This window comes from Rhinoderma darwinii, unplaced genomic scaffold (assembly GCF_050947455.1).
Source record: "Rhinoderma darwinii isolate aRhiDar2 unplaced genomic scaffold, aRhiDar2.hap1 Scaffold_1786, whole genome shotgun sequence".
Taxonomy (NCBI): domain Eukaryota; kingdom Metazoa; phylum Chordata; class Amphibia; order Anura; family Rhinodermatidae; genus Rhinoderma; species Rhinoderma darwinii.
The window spans coordinates 20,963-39,762 of NW_027462167.1; the positions used below are offsets into that span (position 1 = coordinate 20,963).

Here is an 18,800-nt window from a genome sequence, read left to right on the forward strand (position 1 = left end):
TTCTGTTTACTCCGTTAGTTGCACGTTCCTCTCTGGTATCTGTTTTTATTTTTTTTCATTTTTTGTCGACTTTGTTCCCAGCTGTCATCACTGAAGCCTCGGCGGCGGCTGACTACGTGCCGGAGCTCCTTCTGCGTTACAGCCAGGACAGCCTCCCTCCATCCCCAAGTTAATGCGGTCAGTGATCCCCCTGCCCAAGGCTTTGTAAGACGTTAATCACACAGCTGGATTACTGCTGCATTTTGTACTCTGCATTGATAGATCTGCCCATTTAGTTCATGGGCCTTATTGTACCTCCTGTATGTCACGCCCTTTATATAGTGGCTGCTCCATGGGACGCCATGTGTACGGTGGTATGAGGGTCACTCTGTACATATACGGCGGTGTATCTGGGGTCTGCGTGTGACTGTCCAGTGACAGGAGCAGCCAATGTGTCCTGATTATCATTGCTGGAATATGTCTATGATGTGGTCAGACTCGCGAGATCCGGCCGTGTTGGTACAGATGCCTCTACACTGAGGTTTTTTTACGCAAAAACCGCGTTGGAAAAAAACGGCCGAAAATGCCTCCCGTTGATTTCAATGGGAGGCGTAGGCGGTTTCTTCGCGGGAAAAAGGGACATGCCCATTCTTGGTGCGTTTACGCTGTTGACCTCCCATTGACATCAATGGAAGAGAACGCGTATTTCACGGTGTATTTTTGCATTCGGTGCTAAATGGCCGCAGGCGAAAAACGCTGTGAAAATCTTTTGAGTCAGATTTTCTGCCTGCAACAAACTGTGTGAACCCGGCCTAAAAATGGCATGATCATGTCTGATACAGCTGCAGAGCTCGTTACATTGTATGAGGCCAGTTGTAGTATGCGGTTCATTCCTGTTATCATGAGAAGTGAGATCTTGTTAGTTTTTGATGTAGATTGTCGTCCGTCCCCCCCCCCCCCCTCACATTTTCTCCGCTGTACTTTTTTATAAAGCTTTGAGATGAACGTATGAATCGTGTGTGTGACGGAGGGTGTTTTTTTTACTTCCGTCACGCGGCTGCGTATATTTCTATGGGGCTGTTTTAATGCACTGTGTGAAGGGCCCGTGAATAAGTAGGACATGTCCTTTTTTTGTCTATATTCACTGATAACTCAATAGACTCAATTCTATGAGGGATCCATGGAAACGGGTCCCGCGCACGCAAATCTGTGATCGCCCATTTTTCACTTCTGATTTCACACCCGTTTGTCTGAATAAAGCCTGAGTGTTTCGTGTCTCGCAGGAGCACCTGTTACTGTGCAGCACATTTGCCTGGAGTAACGTGTGTCCTGTGAACAGCTGTGGAGTCCACGAGGAGCGCCCCCTGGTGACTGCACTGCAGGATGATCCATGAGGCTAAACCCTGTATCGGCTCCTCAGTGTCTCTCTACTGTAGGGGTCTGTGCACACCACAAAGCAAGACGTCTGATAATACGGAGCTGTTTTCAGAGCCTCTGATATTCAGGCATTGTTCATCGTGTTCAATGGAAAATCGGCTCCAAATAACACTAAAGTGCCATGCACTTTTTACGGAGCGTTTTCTTACGCTCAGTTTTTAGAACAGCGGCGTAAAGACGCCCCATGTGAACTAAATGCTGTTTTTTCCGTTGATTTCAATGGGCAGTGATTTGTAGGCGTTCAGCTTCGGTTTTTTCTGGTGTTTTTCGAGGTGTAAACTCCCCAAAATACGCCGGAGATCACTGCGTGTGAACAGACCCTAAAGATTACTTTAACACGGAAACCGCGAGGAAACGACTAAATGATTAGAAACCAGTCCTGAGGTGACGTGTGCCCGCTGAGTGGCATGGTTACCTGCAGTGTCTCATGGCATGTACGTGTTTGTCTTGCAGGTGCCATGTTTCTGACCAGTAGGACAGGCTGAGGATCCTGTTCACACAGCGCAGAAATTGGCTCATTTAAAGAAATTAACCTGTCTGCGGAGACCAGAGGGGAATAATGGTGATTTTGCGCCGGGCACGGCCGCCTGCTTCCGCCCCAACCAGCAATGAATCTTGACTCGCTTTCGCTGGCCTTGTCTCAGATCAGCTACCTGGTGGACAACCTAACAAAGAAGAATTATCGTGCCAGCCAGCTGGAAATACAACACGTGAGTAAATGTCGTGTCCAGGTATGGTGGGAAGAAAGGCCGGGAGTTCAGTATAACAAAGGATCGGAGGGACATGAGACGATGAGGGGGAAAGGTAAGAACCTGTAGGAGACCTGATGATCAATGGAGGGCGTGCACATCTGACCGGTGCCAGGCAGCCGCTTACCCTCCTCTCCCCATCGAGGACACATTCATGCTTGGCAGAGGGCTCATGTGTTTGGGGGTTTGGAGGATTAGCTGTCGGCTGCCCTTACCTTACATATTTATGGCATATCCACATAGATGCTGGTCCCACCTCCAGAGACCCCCCTTGTCCCCTGTCACGCCTGGTGTGGCCGCTACATCCACACGGAGACCGAATGAGGAGGTGGACGGAGTTACGGACACGGCAAACTGTAATCCCAGTCACTGCCCGTCCACGCCTCTCGTTCTCCGCCTGGTGCAGTGAGCGCTCTACCATTCAAGTTTTGTGGAGATGCCATGAATGTCTTACACCTAAATACCCCTTTAAAAGACGTTCCTGCAATAAGACACTAGATCTACCAATGCCATGTACTTCCAACCATAAAGCAGCACTCCGAGTAGTTACAGAGCAGACAATGACACCACCAGGATCTGACACCGCAGGGTCCTCTGAATGGAGAACAGATGAGCCTGTGATGATGGGTGTTATACAGTAGATGGTGGAGGTCGCAGTTGTTGGGGTTGGGCTTTTTCTATTCTGCGTTTTGTTGTCACCTGTATCTGGTGGTCGGGTCAACCATGTTTTCTACCCTGTTTTTTAGATTGTGAATCGTCACGGCCCGGAGGCAGACAGGCACTTGTTACGCTGTCTATTCTCTCATGTGGATTTTAGTGGCGATGGTAAAAGCAGTGGCAAAGATTTTCATCAGGTATGTGGAGTATTAATCTACCTGGTGATTTAAAAGTGCTGGAGGGCCCCGGATATTGCATGACCCCCCCCCCCCATGCTGCACGTGATCAACCGTATCTTAGTATTTAAAACCATATGTGAGGACGCTGTGGTGTAGCTCTGCCCGTCCTGTGACGCCTGCCCGTCCTGTGACGCCTGCCCGTCCTGTGACGTCTGCCCTCGTTTCTCTGTAGACACAGTTTCTGATCCAGGAGTGCACCTCGCTGATAACCAAACCGAATTTCATCTCCACTCTCGCGTACGCCATTGACCATCCTTTGCACTATCAGAAGGTAAGTGTATGAGATGTAGAATAAGCCGGACCACCATGGAGGACCCTGGGGTCATGTTCTCCTTGTATTGCAGAGCCTGAAGCCGTCGCCTCATCTTTTTGCCCAGCTGAGTAAAGTTCTGAAGCTTAGTAAAGTCCAAGAAGTAAGTGCGAGTTTCCTGCAGGTTGTGCTGATGTCGGCCAAGTCTCTGCCAGCTAATATGGCTGTTAGTGGGGTGTCTCTTGTGTGCAGTTGGGGGTGTGGACTACTCGGGGTTAATGCCTGTATTCACTTTCAGGTGGTCTTTGGCTTGGCTCTTCTCAACTCTTCCAGCTCTGACCTGTCTGGATTTGGTAAGTGTTCTCCTTGCAGCTTTGGTTATTCTGGTGCCGCCGACCGCTGGACTTTCACATGCAGGAATTTATTTTTGTAATCCAAAAAGTGGGATCTGCGCAATGTGAGGGCGGATCTCTGCAGAATCTAGTACGGTCAATGGTGTAAAAAACAAGCCACCTGTAATCAGCAGTGAATCGGGCTCTGGCCGGTAATTGCTGGGGATGCTTCATAAGGGCGAATTCACACACCAACATCTGATCAGGGCTTGCAGATTTCCCTGCTGTAGAAAAGTCTTTCACGTGTATAAAATTTCTACTACGAATCTGCTGTGTAAATTTGCCCAAACCCTTGACTGTTTCTGCTCGGTGTCGGAGGTGAGATCACTGGTAACTCTTCCCTAGAATCTGTGCGATACTTTATGGAGCGTTCTGAAGTCTCCCCCACCGTACAGACTGCTCCCGGCCTGGTGAAGCGTCTGATCCGCTGTAATCACTTGTTTTCCAGCTGCGCAGTTTGTGAAGCAGAAGCTCCCGGATCTCCTGCGCTCTTACGTAGACGTGGACGTTAGTGGCAGCCAAGAAGGTGGATTCCAAGACATCGCCATAGAGGTCCTGCACCTCCTCCTCTCCAATCTCCTTTTCGGCCAGAAGGGAGCCTTCGGGGTCGGACAGGAGCAGATTGTAGCTTTCCTCAAGACCCTCCGCAGAGGTACTGACGGGTCACGTGCGGCCTCTCCTATAATAACGTTTCATTGCTCCACACTGTACGGATATGAAGAATGATCATAATGAAGCTTGTATCTCTGGCCCAGGCCATAAGCCCCAACCTTCCTGTGGACTGTGCCGCTGAGCATTGTGGGGGTTTCTCCTGGTTCTGAGGCTGCGGTGAAACGGTTTCAGTGACTCTTAAGTGTCTGCCGGTTTACTTGGGTCTCGTGCACATGACCTTATAATAAATACGCTGCTCGAGTGAAGTGATATTTGTGTTTCCGTATCCTTTTTAGTTCAGGTCCGGTGCTCGTATCCAATCCCCCGCCACCCTTAAGCTGGCTCTCCTATTGATGCCTGTCTGTAGTTTAGGTCACAACCATTTTCGTACGCCGCATGTACCGATGTCTCCGTGCTGTATTGGGGTGAATTCACAAGCTGCAGATTTCGCACTAACAATACATGTGGATGATTATAGAGAGAGAGATACCTGCAGCTATTAAATGGTCACGGATTTCACCCTTTGCAATGTATGAGGCAGAATCTGTGTGTAATGTTCTGCCTAGTCCCTGGCGGATGGACTGCGGACATGTCCTTAGGGATTACACATGAAGCTGCTGGCTGTGATCGGGTTGTGTGGACGGGGCCCGGTTTTGAGGCGTCTCCCTGCAGTGATTGGATTATTTGCTGTTCTGCTCATGTCTGTTCTCTCTTCGTTGTCCCAGATTTCCCCCAGGAGCGCTGTCCGGTGGTGCTTGCACCACTCCTCTACCCTGAAAAACGGGACATCCTGATGGACCGGATTCTTTCTGACTCTGGAGGAATCACAAAAACCATGATGGACAGTTCCCTGGCGGACTTCATGCAAGAAGTGGGCTACAGCTTCTGTGCCAGGTTAGTATTAGGAGGAGCGTGGCTGATAACTAGTGTCTCAGATTGTGCCCCAATACAGTTTAAACTACTTAGTTTGTGATATATTGGCGATGGGCAGGGCACATGGAGTCTATGGGGGGGGGACGACAGATGGGCAGGGCACATGGAGTCTATGGGGGGAGGGGGACAGATGGGCAGGGCACATGGAGTCTATGGGGGGGGGACAGATGGGCAGGGCACCTGGAGTCTATGGGGGGGGGGGAATGGATGGGCAGGGCACCTGGAGTCTATGGGGGACGGGGACGGATGGGCAGGGCACCTGGAGTCGATGGGGGGACGGATGGGCAGGGCACCTGGAGTCGATGGGGGGGACGGATGGGCAGGGCACCTGGAGTCGATGGGGGGGACGGATGGGCAGGGCACCTGGAGTCTATGGGGGACGGACAGATGGGCAGGGCACATGGAGTCTATGGGGGGGGGGACAGATGGGCAGGGCACATGGAGTCTATGGGGGGGGGGACAGATGGGCAGGGCACATGGAGTCTATGGGGGGGGGGACAGATGGGCAGGGCACATGGAGTCTATGGGGGGGGGACGGATGGGCAGGGCACATGGAGTCTATGGGGGGATGGATGGGCAGGGCACCTGGAGTCTATGGGGGGGATGGGTGGGCACTCGTACTGGTTTTTATGGTACGGATATTGATGTGCCCTCATGGATCTTGTTTTTCAGTGTGGAGGAATGCCGCAATATCATTGTTCAGTTCGGTGTCCGAGAAGTAACTGCTGTGCAGGTTGCTCGGGTACTAGGAATGATGGCCCGGACACATTCAGGGCTGACAGATGGCATCTCCCTACAGGTGAGGGTCTCTAGATTCCCTGTATGGCGAGGCTGGTGTCTGAGTGCCAGTTCTGACCTGTGTCTGTATTTTGTAGTCGATTTCATCTCCTGGTAGTGGAATCTGGAGCGATGGTAAAGACAAAAATGACAGCGTGCAGGCCCACACGTGGAACGTAGAGGTCTTCATAGACGTGGTGAAGGAGCTGGTAAGTGATTGCTGGGCAGGATGGAGGGGCCTCATTGCTGTGAACACCGGTCTGTCTGGTTAATCCTTCCCCACAGAACTTGACGGCTTTTCTTTGATTCCTGCAGAATCCAGGCTTAAACTTCAAAGATGTCATCTATGAGCTCGACAATGCAATGTTCCTAATTCGTGACAGTAAAGCCCTCCAGACGGTGGTGTACGGCATCCAGAGGGGACTTGGTATGGACGTGTTCCCTGTTGACCTGATCTACAGGGCTTGGAAGCATGCGGAGGGACAGGTTAGTGAGGGGTCTTGTGTGAGGGGGGTGGGTGCATCGCCATCATTTATTGCACTTCTAAGCCGGATTTCTCTCTCAGCTCTCCTTCATCCAATATTCCCTGATGAATCCAGATATTTTCTGCTTTGCGGATTTCCCCTGTCATGCTGTGGCCACTGATATACTGAAGGCTCCCCCTGAGGATGACAATCGGGAGATTGCAACATGGTGAGTTTGCTGATCATTGGGTGAAGTGGTTTTGGTGTCTGGCATATGAATGATTGATGGATTCTGGTTTTTAGGAAAAGTCTTGAGCTGATTGAGTCCCTGCTTCGGCTGGCTGAGGTGGGACTGTATGAGCAAGTCAAACAGCTCTTCAGCTATCCCATCAAACACTGTCCGGATATGCTGGTGCTGGCATTACTCCAGATCAACCCCTCGTGGAACACCCTGCGTCATGAGCTCATCTCCACACTGATGCCAATATTTCTTGGTAACCATCCCAACTCCGCCATCATTTTGCACTATGCGTGGCACGGCCAGGTGAGTGTCGACGCTGCTGCTGCTGCCACTGTCATTGGGGGGGGGTGGGGGGGACACGGCATAAGAGTAGAGACTCCAGTAATCTGCAAACCATGAACTGAACAGAAGCTACAAGATGCTTAAGCCTGCATTGTACACAGTTTTGCATGCCTGGACCGCAGTCGGTCTTCTACAGACGCTCCTCCGTTCAGCTGTCATACCTACGTCTAGTAAATATTGTTTAGCTCCTAGTTCACATCTGAATCCACCCCGTTGCCTTCGTCCAGCCGCAGGGCAGGTGGTGGGCAGTGTTGTCTGAATGAACCGTAACTGTAGTGCTTGGTAATCTAGGGCCAGTCCCCCTCCATCCGGCAGCTGATCATGCATGCCATGGCAGAGTGGTACATGCGTGGTGAACAGTATGACCAGGCTCGGCTTTCTCGTATACTTGATGTGGCCCAAGACTTGAAGGTGAGTGTTGTGGTGAATATTTGGAGTTTGATTTTTAGGCTCTGAGGGGCCCCTGGGACGTAGCCAGTAAAATGGTGACTTGTGATCTGTGTTTAGTGAATAATCTTTTTGTCTAGGCCTTGTCGATGCTGCTGAATGCTACTCCATTTGCCTTTGTTATTGACCTTGCTGCACTCGCCTCCCGACGGGAATACCTCAAACTGGACAAATGGCTGACTGACAAGATCCGGGAACATGGGGTAATGCTCGTCCCTCCTTTCTTGTTTTTCAACCCTTCTCTTATGAGATTGAGGCTTCATTCTTCCTCTCTCTCAGGAGCCTTTTGTCCAGGCCTGCATGACGTTCCTCAAACGACGCTGTCCTTCCATACTTGGCGGCATCGCTCCAGATAAAGACCAACCCAAAAGCGCCCAACTTCCTCCAGAAACCCTTGCGACAATGCTGGCGTGTCTTCAGGCCTGTGCTGGGTAGGTCCATAGATCTGCACTTGGGTTATTGTACCGCGTGTGACGCGCTGTGGCTGTAAATCTGCTCTCTTACAGGAGTGTGTCACAGGAACTGTCTGAAACGATTCTTACCATGGTTGCCAACTGTAGTAATGTGGTGAACAAGGCTCGTCAGCCACCGCCGGGAGTGATGCCGAAGGGTCGTCCACCCAGTACCAGCAGCTTGGATGCAATTTCTCCAGTGCAGGTAGCTTGCTCTCAGATTTTATATGAATAACGTCTGTATTACCCTGCGGTTATTCACCAAAGTCGCTCCTCGTCTGATTTTTGTATTAGATTGATCCTCTTGCTGCCATGGCCTCCCTCAGCATTGGTGGTTCTGCTGCTCCTCACACACAGAGCTTGCCTGCTTTCCCCCCAAACCTGGGCTCTGCCTTCAGCACCCCACAGTCACCAGCAAAGGCGTTTCCACCACTGACCACCCCAAGCCAATCCACGTCATTCAGTGGCCTCGGAAGCCTCTCCTCTCAGCTACCAGGTACTGTCGTCACCCTCTATACACCGCCTTCCATCAGTGGGATATGTTGTGTGGCGATGGCCACTGATTGTGATGTGTGGTCTTTTTTTAGGTGGGCTCGGCACAGGCAGTCTTTCTGGAATGGGTACAGGGGGCTTAGGGCTTCCTGCAGTGAATAACGACCCGTTTGGACAAAGAAAACTCAGCACTTCTGGACTCAATCAGCCGACATTCCAACAGAGTAAGTTCTGCGCTCCCGTCCCTTTCCTGTGGTCAGTATGTATGTACCTCTCCTATCCACCTGTGTTCAGTATGTACCTCCTATCCACCTGTGGTCAGTATGTATGTACCTCTCCTGTCCACCTGTGTTCAGTATGTATGTACCTCTCCTGTCCACCTGTGGTCAGTATGTACCTCTCCTATCCACCTGTGGTCAGTATGTATGTACCTCTCCTAACACCTGTGTTCAGTATGTATGTACCTCTCCTGTCCACCTGTGGTCAGTATGTACCTCTCCTGTCCACCTGTGTTCAGTATGTATGTACCTCTCCTGTCCACCTGTGGTCAGTATGTATGTACCTCTCCTAACACCTGTGTTCAGTATGTATGTACCTCTCCTGTCCACCTGTGGTCAGTATGTATGTACCTCTCCTGTCCACCTGTGTTCAGTATGTATGTACCTCTCCTATCCACCTGTGTTCAGTATGTATGTACCTCTCCTATCCACCTGTGGTCAGTATGTATGTACCTCTCCTGTCCACCTGTGTTCAGTATGTACCTCTCCTGTCCACCTGTGTTCAGTATGTATGTACCTCTCCTATCCACCTGTGGTCAGTATGTATGTACCTCTCCTATCCACCTGTGGTCAGTATGTATGTACCTCTCCTATCCACCTGTGGTCAGTATGTATGTACCTCTCCTATCCACCTGTGTTCAGTATGTATGTACCTCTCCTATCCACCTGTGTTCAGTATGTATGTACCTCTCCTATCCACCTGTGTTCAGTATGTATGTACCTCTCCTATCCACCTGTGTTCAGTATGTACCTCTCCTGTCCACCTGTGTTCAGTATGTACCTCTCCTGTCCACCTGTGTTCAGTATGTATGTACCTCTCCTGTCCACCTGTGTTCAGTATGTATGTACCTCTCCTATCCACCTGTGTTCAGTATGTATGTACCTCTCCTGTCCACCTGTGGTCAGTATGTACCTCTCCTATCCACCTGTGTTCAGTATGTACCTCTCCTGTCCACCTGTGTTCAGTATGTACCTCTCCTGTCCACCTGTGTTCAGTATGTACCTCTCCTGTCCACCTGTGTTCAGTATGTATGTACCTCTCCTGTCCACCTGTGGTCAGTATGTATGTACCTCTCCTATCCACCTGTGGTCAGTATGTATGTACCTCTCCTATCCACCTGTGTTCAGTATGTATGTACCTCTCCTATCCACCTGTGGTCAGTATGTATGTACCTCTCCTGTCCACCTGTGTTCAGTATGTATGTACCTCTCCTATCCACCTGTGGTCAGTATGTATGTACCTCTCCTATCCACCTGTGGTCAGTATGTATGTACCTCTCCTATCCACCTGTGGTCAGTATGTATGTACCTCTCCTATCCACCTGTGGTCAGTATGTATGTACCTCTCCTATCCACCTGTGTTCAGTATGTATGTACCTCTCCTATCCACCTGTGTTCAGTATGTATGTACCTCTCCTATCCACCTGTGTTCAGTATGTATGTACCTCTCCTGTCCACCTGTGGTCAGTATGTATGTACCTCTCCTATCCACCTGTGTTCAGTATGTATGTACCTCTCCTATCCACCTGTGTTCAGTATGTACCTCTCCTGTCCACCTGTGTTCAGTATGTACCTCTCCTGTCCACCTGTGTTCAGTATGTACCTCTCCTGTCCACCTGTGTTCAGTATGTATGTACCTCTCCTGTCCACCTGTGTTCAGTATGTATGTACCTCTCCTATCCACCTGTGTTCAGTATGTATGTACCTCTCCTATCCACCTGTGTTCAGTATGTATGTACCTCTCCTGTCCACCTGTGGTCAGTATGTACCTCTCCTATCCACCTGTGTTCAGTATGTACCTCTCCTGTCCACCTGTGTTCAGTATGTACCTCTCCTGTCCACCTGTGTTCAGTATGTACCTCTCCTGTCCACCTGTGTTCAGTATGTATGTACCTCTCCTGTCCACCTGTGGTCAGTATGTATGTACCTCTCCTATCCACCTGTGGTCAGTATGTATGTACCTCTCCTATCCACCTGTGGTCAGTATGTATGTACCTCTCCTATCCACCTGTGGTCAGTATGTATGTACCTCTCCTATCCACCTGTGGTCAGTATGTATGTACCTCTCCTATCCACCTGTGTTCAGTATGTATGTACCTCTCCTATCCACCTGTGGTCAGTATGTATGTACCTCTCCTATCCACCTGTGGTCAGTATGTATGTACCTCTCCTATCCACCTGTGGTCAGTATGTATCTCTCCTGTCCACCTGTGTTCAGTATGTATGTACCTCTCCTGTCCACCTGTGGTCAGTATGTATGTACCTCTCCTATCCACCTGTGGTCAGTATGTATGTACCTCTCCTATCCACCTGTGGTCAGTATGTATGTACCTCTCCTATCCACCTGTGGTCAGTATGTATGTACCTCTCCTATCCACCTGTGTTCAGTATGTATGTACCTCTCCTATCCACCTGTGGTCAGTATGTATGTACCTCTCCTATCCACCTGTGTTCAGTATGTACCTCTCCTGTCCACCTGTGTTCAGTATGTACCTCTCCTGTCCACCTGTGTTCAGTATGTACCTCTCCTGTCCACCTGTGTTCAGTATGTATGTACCTCTCCTGTCCACCTGTGGTCAGTATGTATGTACCTCTCCTGTCCACCTGTGGTCAGTATGTATGTACCTCTCCTATCCACCTGTGGTCAGTATGTATGTACCTCTCCTATCCACCTGTGTTCAGTATGTATGTACCTCTCCTATCCACCTGTGGTCAGTATGTATGTACCTCTCCTATCCACCTGTGTTCAGTATGTATGTACCTCTCCTATCCACCTGTGTTCAGTATGTATGTACCTCTCCTATCCACCTGTGTTCAGTATGTATGTACCTCTCCTATCCACCTGTGTTCAGTATGTATGTACCTCTCCTGTCCACCTGTGGTCAGTATGTATGTACCTCTCCTATCCACCTGTGTTCAGTATGTATGTACCTCTCCTAACACCTGTGTTCAGTATGTACCTCTCCTGTCCACCTGTGGTCAGTATGTATGTACCTCTCCTGTCCACCTGTGTTCAGTATGTATGTACCTCTCCTGTCCACCTGTGTTCAGTATGTATGTACCTCTCCTGTCCACCTGTGGTCAGTATGTATGTACCTCTCCTGTCCACCTGTGTTCAGTATGTATGTACCTCTCCTGTCCACCTGTGGTCAGTATGTATGTACCTCTCCTAACCACCTGTGTTTCCTGCAGCGGATCTGTCTCAGGTGTGGCCAGAGGCGAACCAGCACTTTACTAAAGAGATCGATGATGAGGCAAATAGCTACTTCCAACGGATCTACAACCAGCCGCCTCACCCGACCATGTCTGTGGATGAGGTCTGTCTCTAGGCACTTTCTTCCATGATGATTTGACAATCCATGTATAAGGCTTTTATGATGTCTGCGCCTCACATACAATGTCTGACCTTTTAGAGCACGAGGCCCCGAGGACGACACCACGGCTGCTCATTAATGCTCTTTGGTCTCTTTCAGGTGCTGGAAATGCTGCAGAGGTTCAAAGATTCCAATATCAAGCGGGAGCGCGAAGTCTTCAACTGTATGCTGAGAAACCTGTTTGAGGAGTATCGCTTCTTCCCCCAGTACCCGGACAAGGAGCTTCATATAACGGCCTGCTTGTTTGGTGGGATCATTGAAAAGGGACTGGTCACTTACATGGCTCTGGGACTGGCACTGCGCTATGTACTAGAAGCGCTCCGCAAACCTTATGGATCCAAAATGTACTTCTTTGGCATCGCTGCACTAGATAGGTTTAAAAACAGGCAAGTCTGGACGTTTGCTTCATCGCTGACGTGTAAATGGTAGTAATATGGTGATGTTTGTCGGGGCTTTGTGCGGCTGCAGCTCCTCTCTGGCCATTTCTCAGTCAGTTCCCAAGTTACAGAAGCTCCGGCCGGGACAAAGCCTCGCAGGATCCAAGAGCAGTTCCTTCTGGCCCTGGTCAAGTTAGATACTGATCGGCCAGGGAAGCTTCCCACCTCCTGGCTGACCGCAGGAATTCAGCAGCTCTCCATCTGTTAAGCTGGACGGAGAGTTACCGCCAACGCCTCCAGTATTGAGTCTGCCGCTTGTAGTGCGCCGCGGGGTCTTGCTGCACATAGTCCTTCATCTTGTGGTTTTCCTTTCTTCTATGCGGGTATTTAGCTCACTGATGGCCTGCGGCACAGCGTGGATTATCTGATGTCCAGGTCTAGTTGGTCTTAAACTGGGCTCATGTTGTGGTCAAAATGCGGTTCCCAGAAAAAACCTTTTTTGACCGTGACATGAACCCAGCCTTAGGAGGGGAGTCCGTCTCTGATCATTAACCTCCCGCCGTATTACTGTAAAATCATGTCTGGTTGTGACTCGGTATGTCGGGACTGTGCTCATCTGCTCATCGCTTGGTTTGTGATTTTTAGATTGAAAGATTACCCCCAGTATTGTCAGCACTTGGCTTCAATCAGTCACTTTATCCAGTTCCCTCATCATCTGCAGGAGGTAAGAGTCTCCACCTGGAAAGGTTTCTTCTGCTTATTTGACTTCCTCTGACTCTGGTTCTTCCTCAGTACATAGAGTACGGCCAGCAGTCCCGGGATCCTCCGGTCAAGATGCAGGGTTCCATCACCACTCCTGGAAGCATTGCACTTTCCCAAGCCCAGGCACAAGCCCAGGCCCAGGTCCCAGCCAAAGCTCCGCTTCCCGGTCCGGTGAGCACAAACGCAGTCACCACCTCGACCGCCACAACGTCCGCCAAAACAATCACCATAACCAGACCCACCGGTGTCAGCTTCAAGAAGGATGTGCCGGTAACGATCCACCAGTGGGCAGTCATCGTTTCTGTGGTGATAATGTCGCTCTGATGTTACTAACCAACTGCTCTTTAATTCAGCCGTCAATCAACACTACCAACATAGACACGCTGCTTGTGGCCACGGACCAGGCCGAGAGAACCGTGGAGCCGCCAGAGAATGTGCAAGAGAAGATCGCATTCATCTTCAACAACCTGTCCCAGTCCAACATGACGCAGAAGGTGAGCGCCGGGGGGGACGGGATCCGCTCATGAGGTGCCTGCTCGGAGAATGATCCTCTTATTCTCTGCACACGTTTGTGGATGTGACGGGTTCTCTGTCCAGACTCTCTAGAGATGTCTCAGCACCGACTCCAGACCTGTCTGTGCAAATATCCAGGACCTGCAGCGCGGACGTCCAAGTGAAAATACTAATGTCCTCTCTGTAGAATGCGTCAGGATTTGGGTTCTGGGTATAATTATTCATCTAAGGATTTGGTAAACTCCACCGGTGTAGGAAAGATCTCCATATCCAGCCCGTGCCCCCTCAGATGGCGGCTGGTATGATTAGAGGTCGTCCCGGGTGGGGGTTATCGTTTGTGGAATTCGTCTCTGAACAGGTGCTGGGGTTGTGTATTGGGACGGGGGTTACTATTAATCCCCTGCGCTGTTATGTGACAGGTGGAAGAGCTGAAGGAGACGGTGAAAGATGAATTCATGCCTTGGGTGTCTCAGTATCTGGTGATGAAGAGAGTCAGCATCGAACTGAACTTCCACAGCTTATACTCGAACTTCCTGGATGCTCTGAAACACCTGGACTTCAACAAAATGGTTCTGGCCGAGACCTACAGGAATATAAAGGTAATCCCCCCCCCCCTCCCCTCCCCGGTATAGGGCCGCCTCACTGATCACTCGTGTCTTCTTCAGGTGCTTCTGACATCTGACAAAGCTGCCGCCAACTTCTCTGACCGCTCGCTGCTGAAGAACTTGGGCCACTGGCTCGGAATGATCACGCTGGCGAAGAACAAGCCCATCCTGCACACAGTCAGTAGAATGATGGCCGTCTGCTCCCGCTCTGTGGCTTCTTGCCCATTTCTCAGTCCCTTTTTCTTCTCCTCGCAGGACCTGGATGTGAAGTCCCTGCTGCTGGAAGCGTACATGAAGGGACAGCAGGAGCTCCTCTACGTTGTGCCTTTTGTTGCCAAAGTGTTGGAGTCCAGTATCCGGAGCGTGGTACGTGGCCGTCCTGGATGCGCCTCGTATTGGACACTTTTTGGTTACTTTCTCACCGTTTTCTTTGTTTCTTTCAGGTTTTCCGCCCCCCGAATCCATGGACTATGGCTATAATGAATGTCCTGGCAGAGCTTCATCAAGAACATGACTTGAAGGTGAGGTGACCAGGACTCCCGGTCTGTGGGGTTGGGCAGATCAGACCTTGATGCCTTGTCTGACGCACATCGATGTTACTTTTATCTCCAGCTGAATCTGAAGTTTGAGATTGAAGTTCTATGTAAAAACCTCGCCATAGACCTCAATGACTTGAAGCCTGGCAGCCTCTTGAAGGACAAGGATCGTCTGAAATCATTGGATGAGCAACTTTCTGCCCCCAAAAAAGATGTGAAACAGCCAGAGGAGCTGCCACCCATCACCAATGCCAATGAATATGCCATCCGTACCGCTGGCAAGCTCTGGGCTTCAGTTGAGAAGCAGGAGTCTGATGCCGTCTTCACAGGTAGGAATCGTCTGGTGCATCGCTCATCGTCTTCTGTTATCTGGATCTAATGGATTTCTTGTCTTTCAGCAACGGCCACAGCGCCACCGCCCAGCGTCACGTGCACGGCCACCGCACCGCCGCAGCCGCAGTACAGCTACCATGACATCCATGTCTATTCTCTAGCCGGACTCGCTCCTCACATCACTCTTAATCCTACAGTAAGTGCCCTGTGCCTCGGCCCTCGCTATCCCCCTCCCTTTCCTCCAAGAACAATCTCATGAGGTTTTTTTTCATGTATTTTTCTCCCAGATTCCTCTCTTCCAGGCGCATCCACAGCTCAAGCAGTGTGTGCGCCAGGCTATAGAGCGTGCGGTGCAGGAACTGGTGCACCCTGTGGTGGATCGATCCATCAAGATCGCAATGACCACTTGTGAGCAGATTGTGCGGAAGGATTTTGCATTGGATTCTGAGGAGTCTCGGATGAGGGTGGCGGCTCATCACATGATGCGGAATCTCACGGCTGGCATGGCCATGATCACCTGCCGGGAGCCCCTGCTGATGAGCATCGCAACCAATCTGAAGAACAGTTTTGCCACAGCTATGCGGGTATCTTTCAGTTTGTAAAGCTGATCAGTCTGATCTGTGGTTTGGGGGTGGCGCGCGCGCAGCTCTTCATTATTTATGACTTGTGTCTCCTGCAGGCGGCCTCTCCTCAGCAGCGCGAGATGATGGAACAGGCGGCTGCTCAGCTGGCTCAGGATAACTGTGAACTGGCCTGCTGCTTCATCCAGAAGACGGCGGTGGAGAAGGCTGGGCCGGAAATGGACAAAAGACTTGCCACCGTATGTCGCCTTCCTGCCCCCTTAAGTTTTGAATGTGTAAAACGAGCTTGGAGGGAACATCCGCAGTCCTGTTCTAATAGTGATAATGTACTAGGAGTGTGTGGCACTGTATTCTGCTACTGCTGTACAGATATGGTGTGGGGTCAGTCTAATAGTGATTATGTACTAGGAGTGTGGCACTGTATTCTGCTACTGCTGTACAGGGACAGATATGGTGTGGGATCAGTCTAATGGTGATTATGTACTAGGAGTGTGTGGCACTGTATTCTGCTACTGCTGTGTCTAATAGATCCAGCAGCTCGATGTCCCCACAGTATGTGACACGGTTTTGCAGGTTTAGGGTCTTGCTCACGGTTTCCCTGTCTCGCTGCACAGGAGTTTGAGTTGAGGAAGCATGCCAGGCAGGAAGGCCGCCGCTACTGTGACCCCGTGGTGCTGACGTATCAAGCGGAACGCATGCCGGAACAGATCAGATTGAAGGTAACGCGTCCATAATAAGCTGAGCCTGTGGGGGGATTTGCTGATTTCCCGGCCCCTTGTGGCCTGACGAGTAACTATTGTAATTGGCCTGATTGTGCCCCCGCAGGTCGGCGGTGTGGACCCCAAGCAGCTGGCTGTTTATGAGGAATTTGCACGTAATGTTCCGGGCTTCCTACCCACCAACGATCTGACCCAGCCCACGGGATTCTTGGCTCAGCCCATGAAGGTAATGGCCGCAGTGACCTGGTTCTCCTGCTCTGGCGGTGGTTCCAGATCATCGGCTCTTAAATCTCCCTCTCATTTACAGCAACAAGCCTGGGCCACCGATGATGTTGCTCAGATTTATGACAAGTGTATAACGGAGCTGGAGCAGCATCTGCATGCAATTCCTCCTGCGCTGTCCATGAACCCCCAGGCCCAGGCTCTGCGCAGTTTACTGGAAGCTGTGGCCCTTGCTAGAAACTCTAGAGATGCCATTGCTGCGTTGGGTCTTCTGCAGAAGGTGAGACCCGCTGTGAGTGCCGCCGTCACGGAGCAGCAGCTTGTACCCGTGTAATCCATGTCCTGTGATCTGTCTCCTGCTCAGGCTGTTGAGGGGCTCCTGGATGCCACGAGTGGGGCCGACGCCGACCTCCTCCTGAGATACCGGGAGTGTCATCTCCTCGTCCTGAAGGCTCTGCAGGACGGACGGGCCTATGGTTCTCCGTGGTGCAATAAACAGATCACTAGGTGAGAGGACCGTGTCCCGGGCGTGGCATGGGGGGGGGAGGGTCTGTTCTAGTCCAATATTCACGTCTGTTTGCGCTGCAGGTGTTTAATCGAGTGCCGGGATGAATACAAATACAACGTGGAGGCGGTGGAGCTGCTGATCCGGAACCATCTGGTGAACATGCAGCAGTACGATGTCCATCTGGCTCAGGTAATTGCCGGAGCAGCGGTCGGGTCGTGCCCATTTTCCTGCTCTCGTTCTCCTGCTTTAATCTTGTTGTGTTTTTGTCCAGTCCATGGAGAACGGCTGAATTACATGGCCGTGGCCTTTGCCATGCAGCTGGTGAAGATCTTGCTGGTGGATGAGCGCAGCGTCAGCCATGTGACTGAAGCAGAGTTTTTCCACACCATAGAAACCCTGATGCGTATCAATGCCCACTCTAGAGGCAATGCCCCTGAAGGGTGAGTACGGGGGGGCGGAGGGCTCTGCACCATCTTTAAACCTGTGTTCTGGTGTAGGACGGAGGTTACGCTATGGTGCCACAGGAAACGTGCTCCTCACCCAATGCCTGTTTCTCGTGAGCAGCGTGTGGTGTGGGGGGCTCCACAGTATTTGGGGTACATGTGGTTGTGGGTGTTGTCTCGTCAGTAGACGTCCTGCTATTTAGGTGTCTGTCTCCTGCTGTCTCAGGCTTCCCCAGCTGATGGATGTTTTGCGCTCCAATTTTGAAGCCATGATTGAGCGGGCTCAGGGGGGGCCTAACTTCATGATGCATTCTGGCATCTCCCAAGCTTCAGAGTACGATGATCCTCCAGGCCTGCGAGAGAAAGCCGAATATCTGCTGAGAGAGTGGGTGAACCTGTACCACTCTGCGGCTGCCGGACGGGACAGCACCAAGGCCTTCTCTGCGTTCGTCGGTCAGGTGAGTGCGCGCCCCATGTTCTGTGCAGGGATTGGGGTGCGCTGGGTCTGAGGTAACCTGTATTGTCCTGTCAGATGCATCAGCAAGGAATCCTGAAGACGGATGACCTGATCACGCGCTTCTTCCGGCTGTGCACGGAGATGTGTGTGGAGATCAGTTACCGAGCGCAGGCAGAACAGCAGCACAACCCTGCGGCCAACCCCACCATGATCCGGGCCAAGTGTTACCATAACCTGGACGCCTTTGTGAGACTGATCGCTCTTCTGGTCAAGCATTCTGGAGAGGCCACCAACACCGTGACCAAGATCAATCTCCTCAATAAAGTGCGTGTCTGTCTGCAGGGTGGGGGTTGGTTTGTTGATCCGGTGCTGACTCCTCTTGTGGTACCTGCAGGTCCTGGGTATCGTGGTGGGGGTTCTGCTTCAGGACCATGAGGTGAGGCAGAGCGAGTTCCAGCAGTTGCCGTATCATCGGATCTTCATTATGTTGCTGCTTGAGCTGAACGCTCCGGAGCACGTGCTCGAGACCATCAATTTCCAGACTCTCACGGCTTTCTGGTAAGTGTCCGTCCCTGGAGAAGCTGCGGAGC

At 51.1% G+C, this 18,800-nt stretch overlaps 1 protein-coding gene across 1 annotated transcript; it reads left to right on the forward strand.

The window, feature by feature from the left end:
* Nucleotides 1-87: 87 nt before the first annotated feature.
* LOC142700226 (CCR4-NOT transcription complex subunit 1-like) lies at nucleotides 88-18,794 on the forward strand. The gene is given in 42 exon segments (XM_075848091.1): nucleotides 88-177; nucleotides 1,870-2,126; nucleotides 2,912-3,019; nucleotides 3,234-3,332; nucleotides 3,406-3,474; nucleotides 3,610-3,664; nucleotides 4,152-4,355; nucleotides 5,080-5,248; nucleotides 5,960-6,086; nucleotides 6,163-6,273; nucleotides 6,380-6,550; nucleotides 6,630-6,757; nucleotides 6,832-7,072; nucleotides 7,403-7,522; nucleotides 7,639-7,761; nucleotides 7,838-7,989; nucleotides 8,065-8,215; nucleotides 8,305-8,506; nucleotides 8,598-8,726; nucleotides 11,973-12,097; nucleotides 12,254-12,540; nucleotides 13,177-13,255; nucleotides 13,324-13,563; nucleotides 13,647-13,787; nucleotides 14,226-14,405; nucleotides 14,472-14,588; nucleotides 14,667-14,777; nucleotides 14,855-14,932; nucleotides 15,024-15,276; nucleotides 15,346-15,476; nucleotides 15,568-15,864; nucleotides 15,960-16,100; nucleotides 16,476-16,580; nucleotides 16,687-16,806; nucleotides 16,888-17,082; nucleotides 17,167-17,309; nucleotides 17,391-17,499; nucleotides 17,582-17,594; nucleotides 17,597-17,750; nucleotides 17,980-18,211; nucleotides 18,286-18,534; nucleotides 18,605-18,794. Coding segments are annotated over 41 exon segments (6,129 nt in total). The 5' UTR covers nucleotides 88-177; nucleotides 1,870-2,024; the 3' UTR covers nucleotides 18,773-18,794.
* The last annotated feature ends 6 nt before the right edge of the window (nucleotides 18,795-18,800 follow it).